Genomic DNA, 20,116 nt, shown 5'->3' on the forward strand with positions numbered 1-20,116 from the left:
TTTTCTCCGAAAACTAGAGCTGCACATCCAAGAAATACGCCCATGAAACCTGCAATGCCATGGACAACAATCTCAGTTCATTTTCGAAGAGTTGAACACATCAACATATGTCTGGCTGTGTGCTGACGCTGTACAGTAACCTTTCACTTCTCCATGTTCTGATCTATATAAAATGATGTCAAGATTACCAAATACCTTCGTCGTCTGAAAAGGGGGCGTGAACGAGAAGGCTTCAGTTGAGTGACTTAAAACTGCTCTCATCGACAATTCACACTGGCTCTGGCACCTATACAACAATTACCAGCAGGCACATACCCTCTTCTCTGCAGCCAGTAACACCTACGCCAGAAGACACTACCACTTCTGACCCACACCATGCTACACCTACAATGACATGAATGGGCAGACACATCAAATGCAAGTTCCCAGATGTCCCCCATGCTCCAGGCTATCGCGCGGTCTGAAAGCGGAAGAACAGATTTGACCAGCTGACTGATAATCAAACTACACTTATTGCCCATGTACTTACTCATACGCATGTGCTCATTATCTTTCGCTCACTTCCTCTGACCAAGCATGTACCTGCTCTGGCTGTCTGCCATGTTCATCAGCTGGTTGACTCACCCAGGGTCCTTGGGGAGGGCAGAAGAAAGATTAACCAACCTCCCTCATGGTCTTTATGTTAATGACGCCCGACTTGAACGATAGCCTTCTTGCGCCAACTAAGGTCGATGGTGGATTAAGTACTCCCTGCGGTAAATGACTATTAATCACGTGCTGTTTGGTTACTTCCCAAGTATAGCTGAGCTACAACAGTAGCTGTGGTGGAGTACAACAGAGGTATTGAGCATTTCCCATTTACGGGACTGCGCCGAGTGACAACACATGCAAGACTGCTCCTACCATTCAGAAGGAGGACTGATGCTTTTTGCAGGCGCTCCTCTGGAGTAGACCTATTTTGCTCCGTTACAGTCTCGACACCATATCTGCCGTTTCTGACTTAAGTTCAGCTGATTTCTTTCATCTGTCGCCGTAGACATGAGCCCTTACTGAATACTATTTTTCGGAGCCAGTCAAACCTAATCTTCTAACAAAGCATTATGGAACGAGAAAGCCGAGCTGCCTTGTATGTCTTTGAAGGGAGTGGAGCCACTCGTTAAATATATGCACGTAGTGACATGAGTGTGATGAACGGTGGCATAGACGCTGTTGCTTTTTACATAGTGTTGTAATATCTGTGCAATATGGCGGGCGATGAAATTGACATTCCAGGCATGTTAAATGGTGTCCTGAATTAATTTCGTTTTAATTGCCGTTAGCATTTCCATTAGAATAGTATGTTACAGGGGTCCACTTCACCTATACTTCCCTAATCTCTCTCTGGATTTTTTTGCTATATTTACTCCCTTAGCAAACGTTAAGCGAAAAAGTTGCCGGAGCGTAGTATTTCTTTAACTTATAAACACATTCTGTTGACTGTCACAAGAGGAATACGTTGTGGAGACGCTGACGATTACATTAATTACATTAGTTTTTGACAGTGTAGAAAGATGTAGAGTTTTTCCCAGTTGTTATACAATAACTCATGTTTTGAATTAATGAAATGCTGTTACTCTTGTCATTAGAAACGGGAGCGATTTTTACGTTTGGGCGTTCGAGATTTGCAGACAACTTGCCAAGTCGTTTTTACATCAGGAATGACAGAATTGTGGACTTTGACTGCGGTGATGAACACACTGCGCTCGTGTGCGGTAAATATTTTAGGATACTCATTAATTAATGTACAGTAAACTTACCTTGTACTCGATCCGTATATCCTGAATCACTTTGAGTTTAAACACTACCTGTCTAGGAATTAAGTGTAATAGGTATTTTGTTATATGAAACTAAATGTTATTTAATCACAATATATGTATTTATCTGACATATCAAAAGTTTTTGAGAAAATTATGTGCGAAAAACTGATTTCTTTTTTAGAGAATAATCTATATCGTAACATGCATTTAGGAGGTAAAATGTTATACATATAGTAAACTATGAACGTCCTTAATAGTACATTAAATCGGATAGATAACAAACAACTGTTTTTAGAACTGTCAAATACATTTGATCTGGTTAATCTTGAAAGACTACTTACAAAGAGTGAAGTCCATAGCTTTCAAAGATAGTGATCAAATCGTTCATGGACTACAGTAAGTACTGTCTACTGTGTACAATAAAGTACGTAGTGTCAGAGACCAGATTGTGCATCCCCTGTTTTCCTACTGTGTGTTAATGATCTAGATATAAATGTGTTAATGCGTACAACACTTAAAAGTGAGAACAGTAAGGAACTGCACAGTCTGTAAATCATGCCGTGAAGCAGATCATCATTGGTCAGACCAAAATTGGGTAATAGGTAGACTGCCAAAATGAATTTCATACCCAACAAAATAAGGATCCAAATAAATCTAGCCTTTTCTGAAATATGGTCAAGTGCAAAGTTGTGCTGGAACAAAATTCCATGGTATTTGGCTGCAAGACAATTTCAAATTGATTAAAGATGCTGAATATGTCAATGACAATATATTCATATTACTGTAATTCCCTCCTGGGCTTTCCATTGTTTGAGTGTGTTTATGGTACACTAAGTTGAGAGTATTATTCCCTAAGAGTCTTAAAGCCATACACCAGTATGGAAACTGCTAGGGGTGCTTACTGTGCTTATATCCAGTCATGGGAGTAACATTCTTGTGAAAGTTTCTGGCAGGTCTCACTACATTTAAAATTCAAGTGGAGGCTATTAGAATAATAAACGGAAGTAAATTAGGGAATTGTGCATTCGTATGTTCACAGTACTTAACATACTTTTACTTCCATGCATTTGCATAAGGGGAAAGAAATGTAACTGATAGTCATAAAAGTCTGCAGAGGAACTGTCATGTCCAAGACCATGACACCAGACTCAGGCTTCAATACAACCTTACAAATACAAGAATTTATCAGAAGGGTCCATTCCACATTGGTTTGAAAGTTTTTAATAAACTCCCTGTGAAAATAAAAGCTATTCATGATGCGAAGTCGTTCAATCACGACAGTCTTATTTAGAGCATCACTGTTTCAAATAAGCAGGTTAAGAAAGTGGAGTGTACAATAACACAGATTTGTTTGCTGTATATGTGTTATATATGTGCTAGTTAAGTTTATATCATATGTTTATTCTTATGTATCAGATAATAGTGTGTGTGTGTGTGTGTGTGTGTGTGTGTGTGTGTGTGTGTGTGTGTGTGTGTGTGTGTGTGTGTGTGTGTGTGTGTGTGTGTGTGTGCGCGCGTGCGTGTCTATTCATATTTCTGCATACTGACATTGCCACTGTGTGCATTGGCATTTTTGTATTTCATAGTTGTTGTCAGTTTTGACACTATCTTGGATGGAGAGTCATCATCAAGTGTGGAACTAACCTTAGGTGTGCCTCAGGAAGTGTGTTGGGACACTTGCTGTTCATGTTGTATATTAATGACATAGCAGACAATATTAGTACTAACTCTGAGCAGGGCAGCGCAATGGTTAGCACACTGGACTCGCATTTGGGAGGACAACAGTTTAACTGTGTCTGGCCCTTCTGATTTAAGTTTTCCATGATATCCCTACATTGCTTATGGCAAATGCTGGGATGGTTTCTTCAAAAGGGCACAGCTGCTTTTCTTCCCTAATCCGAGCTTGTGTTCCATCTCTAATGCCCTCATTGTCAAGGGGATGTTAATTGCTAATCTCCTCCTCCCCCTTAATAACAACATCAGACTTCTTGCTGATGATGCAGTTATCTATAAGGAAGTACTGTGTGAAAGAATCTGCATAAATATTTAGTCAGATCTTTATAAGATTTCAAGATGATGCCAAGATTGGCAGCGTCCTTTAAATGTTGAAAAATGTTAAATTGTGCACTTCACAAAATGTAAAAACATAGTATCCTATGGCTATATTATCAGTGAGTCACTGTTGGAATCGGCCTACTCCTGCAGATATCTTGGTATAACACTTTGTAGGGGTATGAAATGGAATGATCACATAGGCCCAGTCGTGGGTAAAGCAGGTGGTAGACTTTGGTTTATTCATAGAATGCTGGGGAGGTACAGTCAGTTTGCAAAGGAGATTGCTTATAAATCTTTTGTGTAACTGGTTCCAGTATATTGCTCAAGTGTGTGGGATCCGTACCAATTAGGACTAATGGGGGTTATCGAACATAACATATAAAAGAGAAGGGCAGCGTGAATGGTAAAGATTTGTTTGATCTGTGGGAGTGTGTCATGGAGATACTGAAGGAACTGGACTGGAAGACTCTTGAAGATAGACGTAAACTAAAGAATCAGCTTTAAATGATGACTCTAGGAATATACTACAAGCCCCCATGTATCACTCAGATAGGGACTGTGAAAGTAAGGTTAGAAAAATTAATGCACACATAGACACATTCAAACACTCACTCTTCCTGTGCTCCATACATGAATAGATTCGAAAGAAATCCTAATAAATTGTACAGTGGGACGCATCCTCCGCCATGCACTGCATGGTGATTTTTATTGTGTAGATGTAGACTATGTCTGCAGAATCTTTTTCTTATTTTCATTTATTAAGTGTTCAACGTAAATAGTAGTTCACTGTTGTTGCAAGTGCCCTGTGATTTCTGGGCTTCAACAATCGAATTGATATGTGATCAAAGACCTAAATTGCACTTATGGTGTGAGTGGCTCTTGCATGACATGCTGATGTTTTCAATTTGTTGACTTTGGTTGTAGCCATGGTGATAGTACATGATAGCTAATGAGATTCACCGTATCTAATGATTTCTTTGTGGAAGATATGAATTCATTCCATTTGTTTTTAATACAGGGAGTGCCAGAAAAACTTTTATTGACTGGTCATTATGAATTTGAAGGTAGGCTGCAGATTTTCATATTTATTTGGTGAGTGGAAAATACTAGATTACCTAACAGATTGACCTGTAGGTTGGAGTGTGACAGTTTGGTTGTGAGTTCGTGAACCTGGGACAGGAGGAATGTTAGATATGAGTCATCGGCTTTGGCCAGGGATGTAATGTTAATGGCTGCTGTCACCTTACCTATTTCTGCATATGTTCAGTTTTTTTGTTACATGGTGAAACCAATGAGTGTGAAAACAAAAAGTAAACATTGGTGTGATGACAAATTAGTCTGTAGCTTAACTGGAGGTATAGGTTAGGTTGGAAGGCAACAGGTTTGAGTTGGCAAAACCAACAAACGTGGTTGTAAAAACAAACCTGGTTGTGATGACAGACTGATCTATAGCTTTGCCGAGGTTAAGTTAGGTTGCAAGGTGACAGTTTGGTTATTAGTTGGTGAAGCCAACGAATGTGTGATATTAAAAAACTGACTGTGGTGGCAGACTAGCCTGTAGCTCAGTCCATTTGGAAAAAAAAATGCCTAAAAAAACATGTCATAGTCCCTATGTTATTTATAATGTTTTATCACGTGTTCCCTATGTCACTACAGTCCACCCCTATACCTGAGTGGCCAGCGTGACGGATTGCCGTCCTACGGGCCTGGGTTCGATTCCCGGCTGGGTTGGGGATGTTCTCTGCTCAGGGACAGGGTGTCGTGCTGTCTTCATCATTTCATCCCCATTCGGCGCGCAGGTTGCCCAATGTGGTGTCGAATGTAATAAGACCTGCCCTGCAAGGGGCCTCCCAACCAATGACGCCAAATGGACATTTCCATTTTATGTCACTATAGTTGAAGTTACGAACGATGGCGGTCGAGTGTATGTTTGTTCTGTGCATCTACATCACCCATTCTTCCACAGCCATTGAGCGTTCAGAAGTGTTCTGAGCACTCTGCTGTGAATGCTGTAGCTAATGCGAGCATTGAACATGATCGTAGTGCATTATTTAGTGAATTTGTATTCCATTTGTTGAAAATTGTCACCACTAATGGTGGTGGTAAGTGCTAAATTCTGCATAAGCAAGCGAGAGACATAATTTACAGGATATACACTTTCTTGGAGCGATTTCAAACGCATGTACATACCACAATTGTTGCTGAATATTGCCAACAGTGCAGTCCCCATCAGTGCCTCAACATGCACGAACTGCCATTATTCGTGGAACGAACTATAGTCAAAGCTGACAACTCATATTGAACGTTTATCCATTTTGGTGACGTCAATAAATGTAAATGGAAGAAAACTAGAAGTGCTGCTGTACAGAGCTGTAGTGTAGCCCAAGGCCTGAGTTAGCTTGGCCAGTGACAGTTTGTTAGAGTTAATGAAGTCAGTGACTCTCACCACGAAAATGGTTTCCTGTAATAGATTGATGTTTAGCATAGCTCAAGATATATTGTTGTTATTGCACTAACCTACTTGTATGTCTTATTTCCAATTTGCCAAGGATTCTGATTATATTTAGTTCTGACTAGACAGAATGCCAGCTAACTTTATTTACGAAGAGCATTCTGATTGGCTACTGACAATCAACTCTTGATTCATTATCTTCAGGTCCCAGTATTCATAATACCTAGTTACCTACAGCCATGAATCCGTAACTGCACTACCTAGTGGGTAGAATTTAATAAATTTGTAGACTATTGTAATTTTTTACTTAGATTTTAGTTTTTCAAACATATGTAGTTATATAAGTATGAATAATATCTTAAGCAACCTGAAAGCTGTCTGTAGACTGATGATAAGTGAATAGTATTTGTTGCAATTTTTGACAGTGCTTTCCTACTTTTGAGGAAGAATACTATACATGACCATAAATTGTATATTTTAACTGCGTGTCTTATGTTGAATTTTCAAATAGTTTTTATGTTCTATATCATATAACTTAATACTATATCAGTGCATGCTGACTATGGCAGACATATTCAATAGGGTTGGTGGTAGTAGTAGTAGTAGTAGTAGTAGTAGTAATAATAATAATAAACATTAAAACATTTGTTTTCATTTGATTTTCAGAGACGGGAAGACTTTACTTGTTTGGAAGCAATGACTATGGACAGTTAGGGATGGGACATAGTAACACTGTTACAAAACCAAAATGTGTCAAAAGTAAGAATTTTTAGTCTATCACTAATCAAATTAGCATGGTTTAAATCATTAGCTAATAACCCGAATTTCTTAATTTTCAGCCATTAAGCAGTACCGCATAACTCATGTTGCTTGCGGTAGAGCACATACAGTAGTAAGTACAGGTAAACATTTGTTCTAGCCTATTTATGAAGTACTTTGAATAAAATAATTTTGCGGTCATTTAAGCCTTAGATAAGCAACTCATTTTTTTGTCCAATATACCAGTGTTTAAAATTATTTATTCTGCAGATGTGTTGAAATCAATCCCTCTAAGAACTTGGAAAAAAATAATTTTCTTTTCAAAAATTCTGCTAGCAACATGTAATACACCGCCAAATATAGCTAATATGTAGTTTCTCAAGCTTTCCCAACTTAAATTCATTTTTTGATGTCTTTGATAATACTTGTTCCATTATAAATTACTCTTAAATTTTATGGAAGCATCCTTGATTAGGTTTTTAAGGCACTGGTAAATTGTTACTGGATGTGCTCTTTAAATGAAGAGCTGTTTGTTTTGTTAGAAAACTATTTCTCAAATGGCATCTAAGGAGATTTCATGGACAACTGTATGTACTTCTGGAACAGTGTTAAAAATATAACTGTAGATTAAATACACATCTGGAGTATTACAAACATATTTGTCGCATATACTGACAGTGAAGCTGAGGAAAGAAAATCTGTGAACAGTATCTCTCTAATAATGAGTAGCTAACCTTAAGACTGCAGGTGTGTCATGCATGCAAATTACAAAAAATTGAAGTTAATATTACCAGAAAGTGATTTTCAAGAAGCAGAGCTGCTGTAAGTGTAGCAGTATCTTCTTCCTGTAAGCTTTATGGGCTAAAACTAAAAAACTCCTCCCGAACAGGCCACGAAAGCCCACCGGTACTGACCGGCCGCCGTGTCATCCTCAGTTCGTAGGCGTCACTGGATGCGGATATGGAGGGGCATGTGGTCAGCACACTGCTCTCCCGGCCGTATGTCAATTTCCGAGGCCGGAGCCACTACTTCTCAATCGAGTTGCTCCTCAGTTTGCCTCACAAGGGCTAAGTGCAATCCGCTTGCCAACAGTGCTCAGCAGACCGGATGCTCACCCATCCGAGTGCTAGCTCAGCCTGACAGCGCTTAACTTCGGTGATTTTACGGGAACCGGTGTTACCACTGCGGCAAGGCCATTGGCAAGCTTAATGTGCAGTGTGCAGAATAATACATTTGGCTCAAGTTAGCAAAAAAATAGCAATGGAGATACTCAACTTGTGTGGGAGCTACACATTTCAGAGATTGTAATACACAGTGTATGTGGTTTGACAACTGGATCTTCTGGTTCTCTCCAGTATTATTATTTGTGCTAGAGACTGATTGTTGTATCTAGTAATTGCATATTATGAGGCACAATTTTTATTTACCATATTTGTACGAATATAGGCTACACCTAAACTTTGGACAAGAGATTATAGTAAAAATAATAAAATATAGACCGCACTATTAAGTTCAGTTAGGCAGTGCTTTGAATTGCGTCTCTCCCCCTCTCTTCTCTCTCAAATAACTGAGGGTACTCTCTCTCTCTCTCTCTCTCTCTCTCTCTCTCTCTCTCTTTCTCTCTCTCTCTCTCTCTCTCTCTCTCACACACACACACACACACACACACACACACACACAAATTACCATCTATTCCAATGCTTCACACACACGCAATTACCATCTATTCCAATGTTTTGTGGTCCTCATTATCATAAGTTTTATGACCATAATGTGGCTTGATGTTCAGATAAAATAGCCAACACAACTCGGATTATGATGTACTACTATGGTGTACTTGATACAGTGCTAAATTATCTTAGCAACCATACATGACAATAGAGCAGTGCAGAACAACTTTGCTTTGGCCCGTATGGAAAAGAATAGCATATAAAAGAAACATTTCACCGATGGAATTTAAAGTTTCTTATGGATGGGTTCAGCAATTTATACACTGAAATAATCTGTCTTTCTGTACAGAACTACAATTGTGCAAAAACTGCTTCAAGTTTACAAAAACAGTTTGATATCTTTTCAGCATTACATGGAAATTAGTATTTACATTCCCGAATAGGGAAGGCAAACCAAATGCCATTCTAATTTGATATGTCAATCAGCATTACAGTAGATAGTTTACAGGAACATAATGTGCAAATATATACATGTGGTGCTGAAAAACAGCAGTGCACAGTGATGTTGAACATTATGGCTGATGAATGAAAATTGCAATTGTTGTGGTTTGTAATCAGAAGATGCTCCACAAGGGCGAGAGCTTTCGAGCTGGTGTTACTGTAAGAGCTCTTGATGTTACACTGCAATAACTTGTGATGGTATTAATTTCAACCAGCAATATACTTGTACATGTCATTTTGAAACTGATGATTCATCTTCGTCTACTTCCTCTTCTGTTTCTATAATATTGCCTTCAAGTTCATTTTCCTGGTATAGCCAGTCTATATATTCCTTTCAGCTTTCACTTCTCTTTTCTGCAAAGGCTTCTTCAGTTTTCCTACAGACAGGGACCTACCTTACCACTTCTTATATGTACTTCTATAGCCTTGCATTTCTCCTCTAGCCATTCCTGCTTAGACATTTTGCACTTTGTTAATCTCATTCTTTAGATGTCTGTATTCCCTTTCACTGGCTTCTTTTGCAGCAATTTTATATTTTCTTCTTTTGTCAGTTACATTCCACATATACTGTGTTGTCCAAGGACTTCTCTTAGCCCTTATCTTTTTACCTATTTCATCCTCTGCTACCTTCACTATTTCACCTCTTAAAGCTATTCATTTTTATTCTGTTGTTCCTTTCCTCATTTCAGTCAAACATTCTTTAATGCTACCTCTGAAACCCTCAACAACCTCTGGTTTCTCAACTTATCCAGGTCCCATCTCCTTAATTTTATACCTTTTTCAATGTCTTCAGTTTTAATCTGCAGTTCGAAACCAATAAATTATAGTCAGAGTCCACATCTAATGTGAATAAAACCATTTTGAGATATAAATTTTTATTACACTGCTTTGGCTACTGCTTTCATTGCATGCCATAAAGATCTTTGAACTCCTCTCTCTCTGACACACACCACACACACACACACACACACACACACACACACACACACACACACACACACACACACACATCATATTGTAATCTTTGTTGGCACAATTAATAACGTAAGCTTATGCTTAAGCTATCATGTGCCTTGTGGGTAGTGTACTTTAATTGGAATCTTTAATTAAGCATCTTACACTGGCACTGTATATGTGGTGAAACGGTGTTCAGTATCGAGTATTAAAACCTGTGCCTAATCAGGACATCAATTAACAGGTTGTTAGCTGACACCCTGGTCAGGCAGAGGTTTTAACACTGACACTGATTCTTGTTTCATGGATTCAAAGTTTCTTTTGATATCTGATGATGGTAGTAGTCAAAATTGCATAATAAAATTTTGTAGCTGTGAAGAAGGTGTACATCATTATCTGACATGGATCATTGATCCTTGAAGGCCTTTTTTAAGGGACTGAAAGCATGATAATCGCACGGGGAGAGACCTGGACTATAGGCATTTCCATACGTTAAGGCATTTGCAATATGAGGACATGCATTATTGTGAAGCAACAGTGCACCTTCTCTACACTGGTGGTTTTCGACAGACATGCTGTCCCATACACAGTCTTCATCATCCAACAGATGTTTGTCCTTTGGCAGCCAAGAAGAGGATAATGGCACATTGGTCTTGTTAGGATATATTTTTTAACATCGTTGGCTTAGTTCATGTTTATGCATTTGTTGCATGCATGAGGGAAAGACACAAAAGCCACTCTAATCCTTTGTCTATCTATTGGTGTTTATATATGTGCATCAGAGTCGTGCTATGCTGCATATATGCTGCAGCAATGCCCTCAAACAGAAACTTTTTGATTGCCCCCTTACAATAGAGTCAACATCTGCTCCTGTAAATGCCTTACTATTTGAATTCTGGTTCTGAAATCTCAGACTTAAGATTTTATAATCAATTGGATGCTGTCCAGTGTCTCCAGGTCTCTATGTACAGTCGTATTGTGTGATTCGTATACCAAGTGTTAGCAATGATTAAATTGTGCTCTGTACAAAATTCTATTAGGCAACTTTCTCTTTCATTCCTTATTCCAGTCCGTATTCTCCTATTTTTCCTTCTCTTCCTTTTCCTACTATCAGATTCCAGTCCCACATCATGGTTAAATTTTCCTTTCATGTACTTATCTGAAAAATTTCTTTCATTTCATCAAACACGCTTTCACCGTCATTGGCATAGCTAGTTGGCATATCACCTTGTACTATTGTGGTGGATGTTGGATGTGTGTCTATCTTGGTTGCAGCAATGCATCCACACAGCAGCTGTTCATAGTAGCTTATGTGCATTCCGATTTTCTTATTCATTATTAGACATACTCCTCAATTATACTTATTTGATTTTGTGTTTATAACTGTGTATTCACCTGACCAGAAGTCCTATTCATCTTACCACTGAACTTCACTAATTCCACTATATCTAACTTCAACCTATCCATTTCCTTTTTTCTAAATACTTCAGGATTAGCCCTTGAGCAGGCATGCCATATTTATGAGCAGAGTCACTGTTTAATATTAGTTCAGTTTCATTATATCACACTCTTGCCATGGACAGGTGTTACTCACAGTAATGATCACCTCAAAGCATTAAACAGCATAACCAACTGCTTATTCAGTTACTAATTATCTACATGGGGAGTTGGAAAATAAGTTTCCCCTGTCGACTGTGGTCAGAGTTGTGTGTGAAAGGAAAAAAAAAAGAGAATGATACATTAAAGATAAGACATATCTTGATTTTTCTACATATTTTCCAAGTACGTTGAGACATTTGTCATACCACTTTATAAGCTTCGAAAAGCCTTCCAGGAAAAAATCAGGGCATTGCATAGGGAAGAAGTGTTGAATGGCTTGTTTGACATCAGCACTGCCGCCAAAGCGCCTTCGTCTGAGAGTCTTCTTCAAAGCAAGAAACAAATGGAAGTCACTTGGCGCGAGATCCGGACTGTAAGGCGGACGGTGTGGGTGCTCCCAACCTAGAGTTGCAATATGGTTTTGCGTTGCCGTCACTGTGTGTGGTCTTGCATTGTCATCCAACAGCAGAAAGCCAGATCTGAGACGGCCGGGCTGCTTTTTCCGAGTCACCCCTTTCAATTTTGACAGAGTGGCGCACAGTACCCTGCAGCATTGATGGTTGCACCCTCCAAAAAGTCCAGCAGCAAAACTCCTTTGGCGTCCCAGAAAACCGTGAGTAGCACTTTACCTGCAGACGGAGTGCTTTTGAAATTCTTTCGGACAGGTGACGATGGAGGTTTCCACTCCATGGATGCGGCCTTCGATTCGGGTGTGTAATGGTGGACCCACGTTTCATCACCCGTCACAATCCGAAACAGAAGTCATTGCCAGATTCATGGTAACGCATGAGCTGTTCCAGGCTGAACTCCATGTCGCCGTGTTGTCTTTTGCCCATATCACACAACTCTGCCCACTGTCGACAGGGGAAACTTATTTTCCAACTCACTCTCATATTATACCATGGGCTCATTGTGGGATTGTGTTGCTAGCTTGTAACCCGAGTCATTTTCTTGCACAGATCTTAATTTTTTTCTTACCTAGCTCACTATTTATTTTCTATTACTGCTGCTCATTTGGACATGTGACAACACAATTTATAACTTTATTAGTTGGAGCAATAATGAAGCAATAGGCATGGGATCACAATTGTGAAACAACAGTGGAATGGTGCAAAGCAGTTTTGTTATTGATGCACTCTATACATGGGTGTGCCTGTTTGAGGATCTATAGAGACCACTCACTGAAAAGCAGAAACATTGAGTTATCAGTAGGCACACACAAAAAAGAAAGAAAGAACTTGTTAGCTTTCAGATAATGTGCCTTTATATTGTTTAGTAAAGTTTTCAGAAGATTAAAACAAATGACAGTATCCACCCTGGGTGTATGACATCAAAATTTGCCTCTGTTACATTTTCCCCCCTCCCCACCCCTTCCTTATCCCAGCCCACCCCCTCTCCTCCCCCATCCTCTGCAGTTCCCATGCACTCCTCTCTGGGTGTCACACCCCCTATGTGACTCCTTCTTCGGCACCTGTGGGTGATGGGGTTCTCTCCCACTACCCCTCCTCCTGGTATCTCCCAGATCAGAGGCCTACTGCCACAAGTCAGCCATGGGACCCACAGTTCATACACCCCAACTTTGTCCGCTCTTTGTCAGTTCCATATCTTGTTGTAGCCTCAGCTTTCTCTCTCTCTCTCTCTCTCTCTCTCTCTCTCTCTCTCTCTCTCTCTCTCTCTCTCTCTCTCCCTCCCTCCTGCCCTGCCCATCTCGACCTATGAAAGAGAAGGAGAAGGAAGATAAGTCCTAGGAAAAGGCCTCTCTGGTGCTCTGAGGTGCCAACTCACTGCTTGCAACTTGAGTCTGATCTCTCATTTATGGATGACATCGGATCCTTCTTGGTGATGGACAGTGACTCGGCGGCATGACTGGCTTCAGCCCATTTGCCATTTGTCTCCTGTTTGGCTCCCTGTTCCATGCTTATTCATTGGAATTGTAATGGGTACTACTTTCATTTTCCGAAGTTGCAATCCCCTATTTCCTTTTACTCCACAGATTGTGGCATTCTCCAGGAACCTTTTTCCTGTTGCTCACTCACTTACCGTTCGTGGGTTCTGCTTTGTCAGAACCAGGTCGGCCCTTTGCTAATCATGGAAACAAACATGTCGACCTCCTGACACATTTTAGATATTTCCATTCAATAATGTGATATGGAATAATTTCCTGGGATAACTCATTACTTAGAAAGAAAGTACTGGTTGCACAGAAGTGAAGCCCACAGGGGCTCAGCATCGATTTGCTGGGTACGGGCCTGGAAACCCTGGGGTTCCTGAGTTGGGGACTGGTAAGTGCCGCCAATCCCCCATCACCATAAGCTCTGGGTATGCTTCAGTGACCACCATGCGGCACAGCAGTGGTATATGTGTGTCCTAGTGAACAGGGATCTTGGCTTGACCACCCGGGTTGTGAGGACAGGATAAACCTCTATTAAAAAAAAAACCCTCAATCTCAAGGTGTGCTGCGCGCTGATGGGATGCATGACTGTTGAGGTGGAACAGTTGTAGCTGGCAACCTCTGGGGCCACCTGCCGCACCTTAGTTGTATAAGTCTTACTCAGGCATGCGGGGCTCTGTCTGAGTGGACCCTTATTTCCCAAGCTGCTTGTGGGGCTGAGATGGAACACTCAAAATCATCATCTTCTCCTCCCAGCAGGAAGTGTGTACCACGTGGTAGTATTCACACCCATTCATCCAAAAGAATGAGAGAGGCTAGTCCTCCTGATAATAAGAATATTTTTGACTTAGTAACAGGGCTCATGGAGTCGTGAATAACAATGTTTTTCTGGTGATGAAGATGAAGGAGCTTACATATGAAAAAGTGTCCCCCTTTTGTATCCATGAGGGTTTGGAAGGCCTTGCTGGAATATTAAAAGCTATGAAATGATTGTGTAATGGCTTATTGTTGGTCGAAACTAACAGGTCAAAGCAGGTAGTCCTTCATAAGAATTCTCAGAAACTGGGTGACTAGATCACTGTTGAGATGCACACCTCTCTCAGCTCCAGTAAGGGTGTTGTCACATGCCGAGATATCATGGACACTGCCTGAACATCTTATGGCAGGGTTCCTTTGACTTAATGTTTGGCCTTATGTCCCAAACCCTATGTGGTGCTATAAATGCCAGTGTTTCAGCCATACCGCCATGAGTTGTAGAGGTGAAGCAATCTGTGGTAAAGCCGCTCCTGACACTGGGACTGGCTGCCTGTCTCGGGCAATCTGCATCAACTGCTGTGGTAACCACCCAGTCTAGAGCCTAGACTGCCCTGTTTTTGTTGAAGAATGCAAAATACAGGAGATAGAAGTGACGAAGTGGATCTCCTATGCCGAATCCCCCTGTGGGTCCGAAGGGTTAGAATAGGCTTGTGGTATTCCTGCCTGTCATAAGAGGCGACTAAAAGGAGTTTCACACGTTTTGGCCTTTATGTGATGGTCCCCTGTAGGGTTTGACCTCCATTCTTCAAAATTTTCCTCAAGAGTGGTCCAATTGGGGAAGGACGCCTTACATGATGCATTGTGTCAGTCATGCCTTGAGAACTTAAGCCCACTTACTCGTCGTCGCATTGCAGCCCCACCCATTCTACATCTCTTGGGTGAGGACACCTTCCGGGGTGCGTTTTCCACCATGCGCTATGCAGTGTCGCTTTGTGCGTCGATGATGACCATGGAGTTCTTTGCACCTGATGTCCAGCACGGTAGCCAGTCTGTTGTGGTGGGGCCGCCATGTACCTTGTTGGTTGTAGCCCCCTGACCACACAGGGATCGCTCTGCTGATGCCTGCGCTGTTAACTCCCCACATATGCCAAGGGGTAGATGCCCATCCCCCTGGGGCATCAGGACTCCTGTCAATGACCATCCTGCCTGGTGGCCTCTGTTGCGGCTGGTGGCACCCATGGGGAGGGCCCCTGGTCAGAGTGGGTGGCATCAGGGTAGATGACACGCGATGAAGCGTAGTCCGTCATCTCTTGCTGGTGGTGAAACGACCCCAAATTGTTCACCTCCCTAGCCATATCATGGGAGGAATGTCAGACTAAGGATGGCAGCGGATCTTATTCACCCCGGTACCTTGTACGTTCAAGAGCTGATGGCGAATTTTTCATGACGACGAAGCCTCAGTTTTTTCTTGAGCATTTAGAGGACAAGTTTGGGTCCAAAATGAGATCTGGTGCAGTCTTGATCATAACAGCATCCTCTGCCCAGTCATGGGCGTTACTTGCTTGTAACAAGCTGGGGGATGTTTCAGTAACCATCTACATCTACATCCATACTCTGCAAGCCACCTGGCGGTGTGTGGTGGGGGTACCTTGAGTACCATCGCGCCCCATAAGAGCTTAAATATGGTCTAGTGTATCATATTTCACAGGGACCTTCTTTAGCAGTCCGATGATGAACTGTACGCCAATTTAGAGTGATGAGGTGTACATTTCGTCCGGGGTCTGAGGGATAATCAGGTTGCCACCGGTTCCTTCATCTTGGCCTTTGAGGGTGATACATTGCCTGAGAAGATCAAGGTGATGGTCTTTCGCTGTGATTCAAAACCCTATATTCCTCCCCCAATGCAGTGCTTTAAGTGCTGGAAGTTCGGCCATATGTCTTCCTGCTGTACTTCCAGTGTCACCTGTCAAGATTGCGGACGCTTATCACAACCCAATACTCCATGTGCCCTGCCTCCCATCCGTGTCACCTGCTGAGAGCACCATTTGCCTTGCTCACCAGACTGCTAGATTCTCCAGAAAGAAAGGAAAATTATGGGGTACAAGACCCTGGACCGACTGACCTACATTGAGGCTAAGAGAAAGTTATAACACTTGCATCCTGTGCATATGACATCGTCTCACGCTGTTGCTACAACAGTTCTGGCACCATCAGCTCTGCCAACCCCAGTCACCTCTCAGAGCCGGAAGACTACCCCTGCCCCCTTGATGGTGGGGGGCATTTCCCTCCCTGTTGCTCTTGCACCACCTACTTCGGGAGCAATCCCCCCCCCCCACCAACCATCGGGGACGTCCGTCCCCACTTCTAAGCCAGAGAAGCGTCAGTCTTCTTCGGCTTCTCTCACTAGGAAGGGGTCCCTTGGGTCCCTCCATTCCCAGGTTTCTGCCAGTGGGAAAGATGACACCTGCCAGTGGCTGAAGAGCCCAAAAACAGCTGGTCATAGGGCTTCATGCTCATCCTCAGTACCGGAGACTGAGTCAATGAAGTCCTTCCAGCCAGGGAAACACAAGGAGCAGCGAGAGAAATCTAAAAAGAAAACCCCCAAGACAAAGGAAATTGCAGTGGCACCCACACTACCGTTACCTACAAGCTCTGCGTCTGAGGATGGGGTGGAGATTTTGGCGTCCGCTGAGGGCCTAGATCTCACCAGACGCTCAGACACAATGGATATAGACCACTCAGGCAATAAGTCAGTGGCAGCAGGTGACTCTGAGGCATAAAGTGCCTCATTGAATGTTCCATGCCTTCCCAGTCTTACGATGCCATCCTCCAGTGGAATTGCGGCGGTTTTTTCCACTGCCTGGCTGAGCTGCGGAAACTGTTTAGCTTCACACCCTCTATCTGCATTGCCCTCCAGGAAACCTGGTTCCCAGCAATGCGGACCCCACCCCTCCACAGCTATAAGGGGTATTACAGGAACCTTAGTGACTATAATAGTGTGTTAGGTGGAGTTTGCGTTTATGTCCTAAACTCAGTCTGTAACGAACCTGTGCCCCTCCAAACCCCTCTTGAAGCTGTGGCTGTCAGTATAAGTATGACGCAGGAATTAACTGTCTGCAATGTATATATTCCTCCAGATGGTGCAGTCCTCCTGAATGTATTAGCTGCACTGATTGATCAACTCCCAAAACCTTTCCTACTTTGGGAGATTTTAATGCTCATAACCCCTTGTGGGGGTACCATGCGTACTGGCCAAAGCAGAGATGTTGAAACTTTACTATCTAAGTTCAACCTCTGCCTCTTAAATACTGGGGCTGCCACACATTTCAGTGTGGCTCATAGTAGTTACTCGGCCATTGATTTATCAATTTGCAGTCTTCGCCCATCTATCCACTGGAGAGCACATGATGACCTGTGTGGTAGTGACCACTTCCCCATCATCCTGTCACTGCCCCAGTGTCAGGCCCATTTACGCTTACTCACTTGGGTTTCAAACAAGGTGGACTGGGAAACTTTCACCTCTGCTGTCACCGTTGAATCTCCCCCACATGGTGTGATGGTTGAGCGGGTGACTACAACAATTGTTTCTGTGGTAGAAAATGTGATCCCTTGCTCTTTAGGTTGCCCGAGGCATAAGGCAGTCCCTTGGCGGTCGCCGGAAGTGGCTGAAGCAATTAAGGAGTGTTAGTGAGCTCTACAGCGGCATAAACGGCACCCTCGCCTGGAGCACCTCGTAGCCAATTAAGGCTCCGTGCCTGTGTTCGCCAACTTATCAAACGACAGAAGCAGGAGTGTTGGGAGAGATACGTCTTCACCAGTGGGTGCCTTACGTCACCTTCCCAAGTCTGGGCAAAGATCAAACATCTTTTCGGGTACCGGAACCCAACAGGTCTGCCCGGTGTCACCATAAATGGCATGTTATCTGTTGATGCAAACGCGATTGCTGAGCACCTTGCCGAGCACTTTGCTCGAGCCTCTGCGTCGGAGAATTACCCCCCAGCCATTCACACTATCAAACGGTGGCTGGAAGAGAACGTCCTCTCGTTCACTACACATTGCAGTGAATCCTATAACGCCCCATTTACAGAGTGGGAGATCCTTAGTGCCCTTGCACATTGCCCCGACACAGCTCCTGGGCGTGATCGGATCCACAGCCAGATGATTATACATCTCTCATCTGATTACAAGCGACATCTCCTCATCATCTACAACCAGATCTGGTGCGATGGCGTATTTCCATCGCAATGGCAGGAGAGCACCATCATTCTGGTGCTCAAACCCGGTAATAACCCGCTTGATGTGGATAGCTATCGGTCCAGCAGCCTCACCAATGTTCTTTGTAAACTGCTGGATCGTATCGTATGTCGGCGGTTAGGTTGGGTCCTGGAGTCACATGGCCTACTGGCTCCATGTCAGGACGGCTTCCGCCAGGGTCGCTTTACCACTGATAATCTTGCGTCCATAGTGTCTGCCATCCGAACAGCCTTTTCCATACGGCAACACCTGGTTGCTGTCGCTCCGTACTTTCCGTGTCCAAGTTGGTGCCTCCCATAGTTCCATCCATATCCAGGAGAGTGGAGTCCCACAGGGCTCTGTATTGCCTCTCTCTTTTTAGTGGCCATTAACGGTCTAGCAGCAGCTGTCGGGCCCTCCGTCTCACCTTCTCTGTATGCAGTTGACTTCTGCGTTTCGTACTGTTCCTCCAATACTGGTGTTGTCAAGAGATGCCTATAGGGAGCCATCCACAAGGCACAGTCATGGCTCTAGTCCACGGCTTCCAGTTTTCAGCCACAAAGTCGTATGTCATGCACTTCTGTTGGCATCGCACCGTTCATCAGGAACCAGCACTTTACCTTAATGACAATCCACTCACTGTAGTGGAGACATATCAGTTCCCAAGACTGGTTTTTGATGCTCAATTGACCTGGCTCCCTCATCTTTGTCAGCTTAAGCAGAAGTGCTGGCAGCACCTCAATGCCGTCCGTTGCCTGAGCAACACCAATTGGGGTGCAGATCGCTGTACGCTGCTGCGGCTCTACAAAGTTGACTATGGGAGTGTGGTTTATGGTTCGGCAGCATCTTCAGCATTGCATTTACTCGACCCTGTGCACCACCGAGGGGTCGACTAGCGACAGGAGCTTTTAGGACTAGTCCGGTGACCAGCGCACTGGTGGATGGTGGAGGCTGGGGTCCCTCCATAGCAGATCAGACGTGCACAACTGCTTGCCAGTTACGCAGCACATATTCGTAGTTCCCCTGAGCATCCGAATTACCATCTTCCTTTCCCACCTGCGGCAGTCCATCTCCTGCATCGGCAGCCCAGGTCGGGGCTAACGATTGCAGTTCGTGTGCAGTCCCTTCTCTCCAAACTGGAGTCCTCCCCTTTACCATCTTTACTTGGAGTCCGTTTATGTACGCGTCCGTGGTGTACGCCACGGCCACAGCTTCGTCTGGACCTTTGACGTGGCCATAAGGACTCCGCTGTCACTTCCTCTCGAGTCTTGACGTGTTCCGGGGCTCTGAAGTGGTTTACACAGACGACTCAATGGCTGAGGGTCGCGTTGGCTTTGCCTATGTTCGCAGCGGCCATATTGAACAGCATTCCTTACCTGATGGTGGCTGCAGTGCATTTACTGCAGAGCTGGTTGCCATTTCTCATGCACTTCAGTATCTTCGTTCATGC

At 43.1% G+C, this 20,116-nt stretch overlaps 1 protein-coding gene across 2 annotated transcripts in view; it reads left to right on the top strand.

Annotated features, from left to right (window-relative positions):
* The first annotated feature begins 1,221 nt into the window (after window positions 1-1,221).
* Window positions 1,222-20,116, top strand: part of LOC124711979 (X-linked retinitis pigmentosa GTPase regulator-like) — a 340,089-nt gene continuing 321,194 nt past the window's right edge. For both annotated transcript variants that reach the window (XM_047242261.1, XM_047242262.1), the window contains exons 1-4: window positions 1,222-1,272; window positions 1,626-1,751; window positions 6,970-7,062; window positions 7,143-7,205. In XM_047242261.1, the coding sequence (XP_047098217.1) occupies window positions 1,245-1,272; window positions 1,626-1,751; window positions 6,970-7,062; window positions 7,143-7,205 (310 nt within the window). In that variant the 5' untranslated portion in view covers window positions 1,222-1,244. The remainder of the gene's footprint in view (window positions 1,273-1,625; window positions 1,752-6,969; window positions 7,063-7,142; window positions 7,206-20,116) is intronic.

This window comes from Schistocerca piceifrons, chromosome 8 (genome assembly GCF_021461385.2).
Source record: "Schistocerca piceifrons isolate TAMUIC-IGC-003096 chromosome 8, iqSchPice1.1, whole genome shotgun sequence".
Classification (NCBI taxonomy): domain Eukaryota; kingdom Metazoa; phylum Arthropoda; class Insecta; order Orthoptera; family Acrididae; genus Schistocerca; species Schistocerca piceifrons.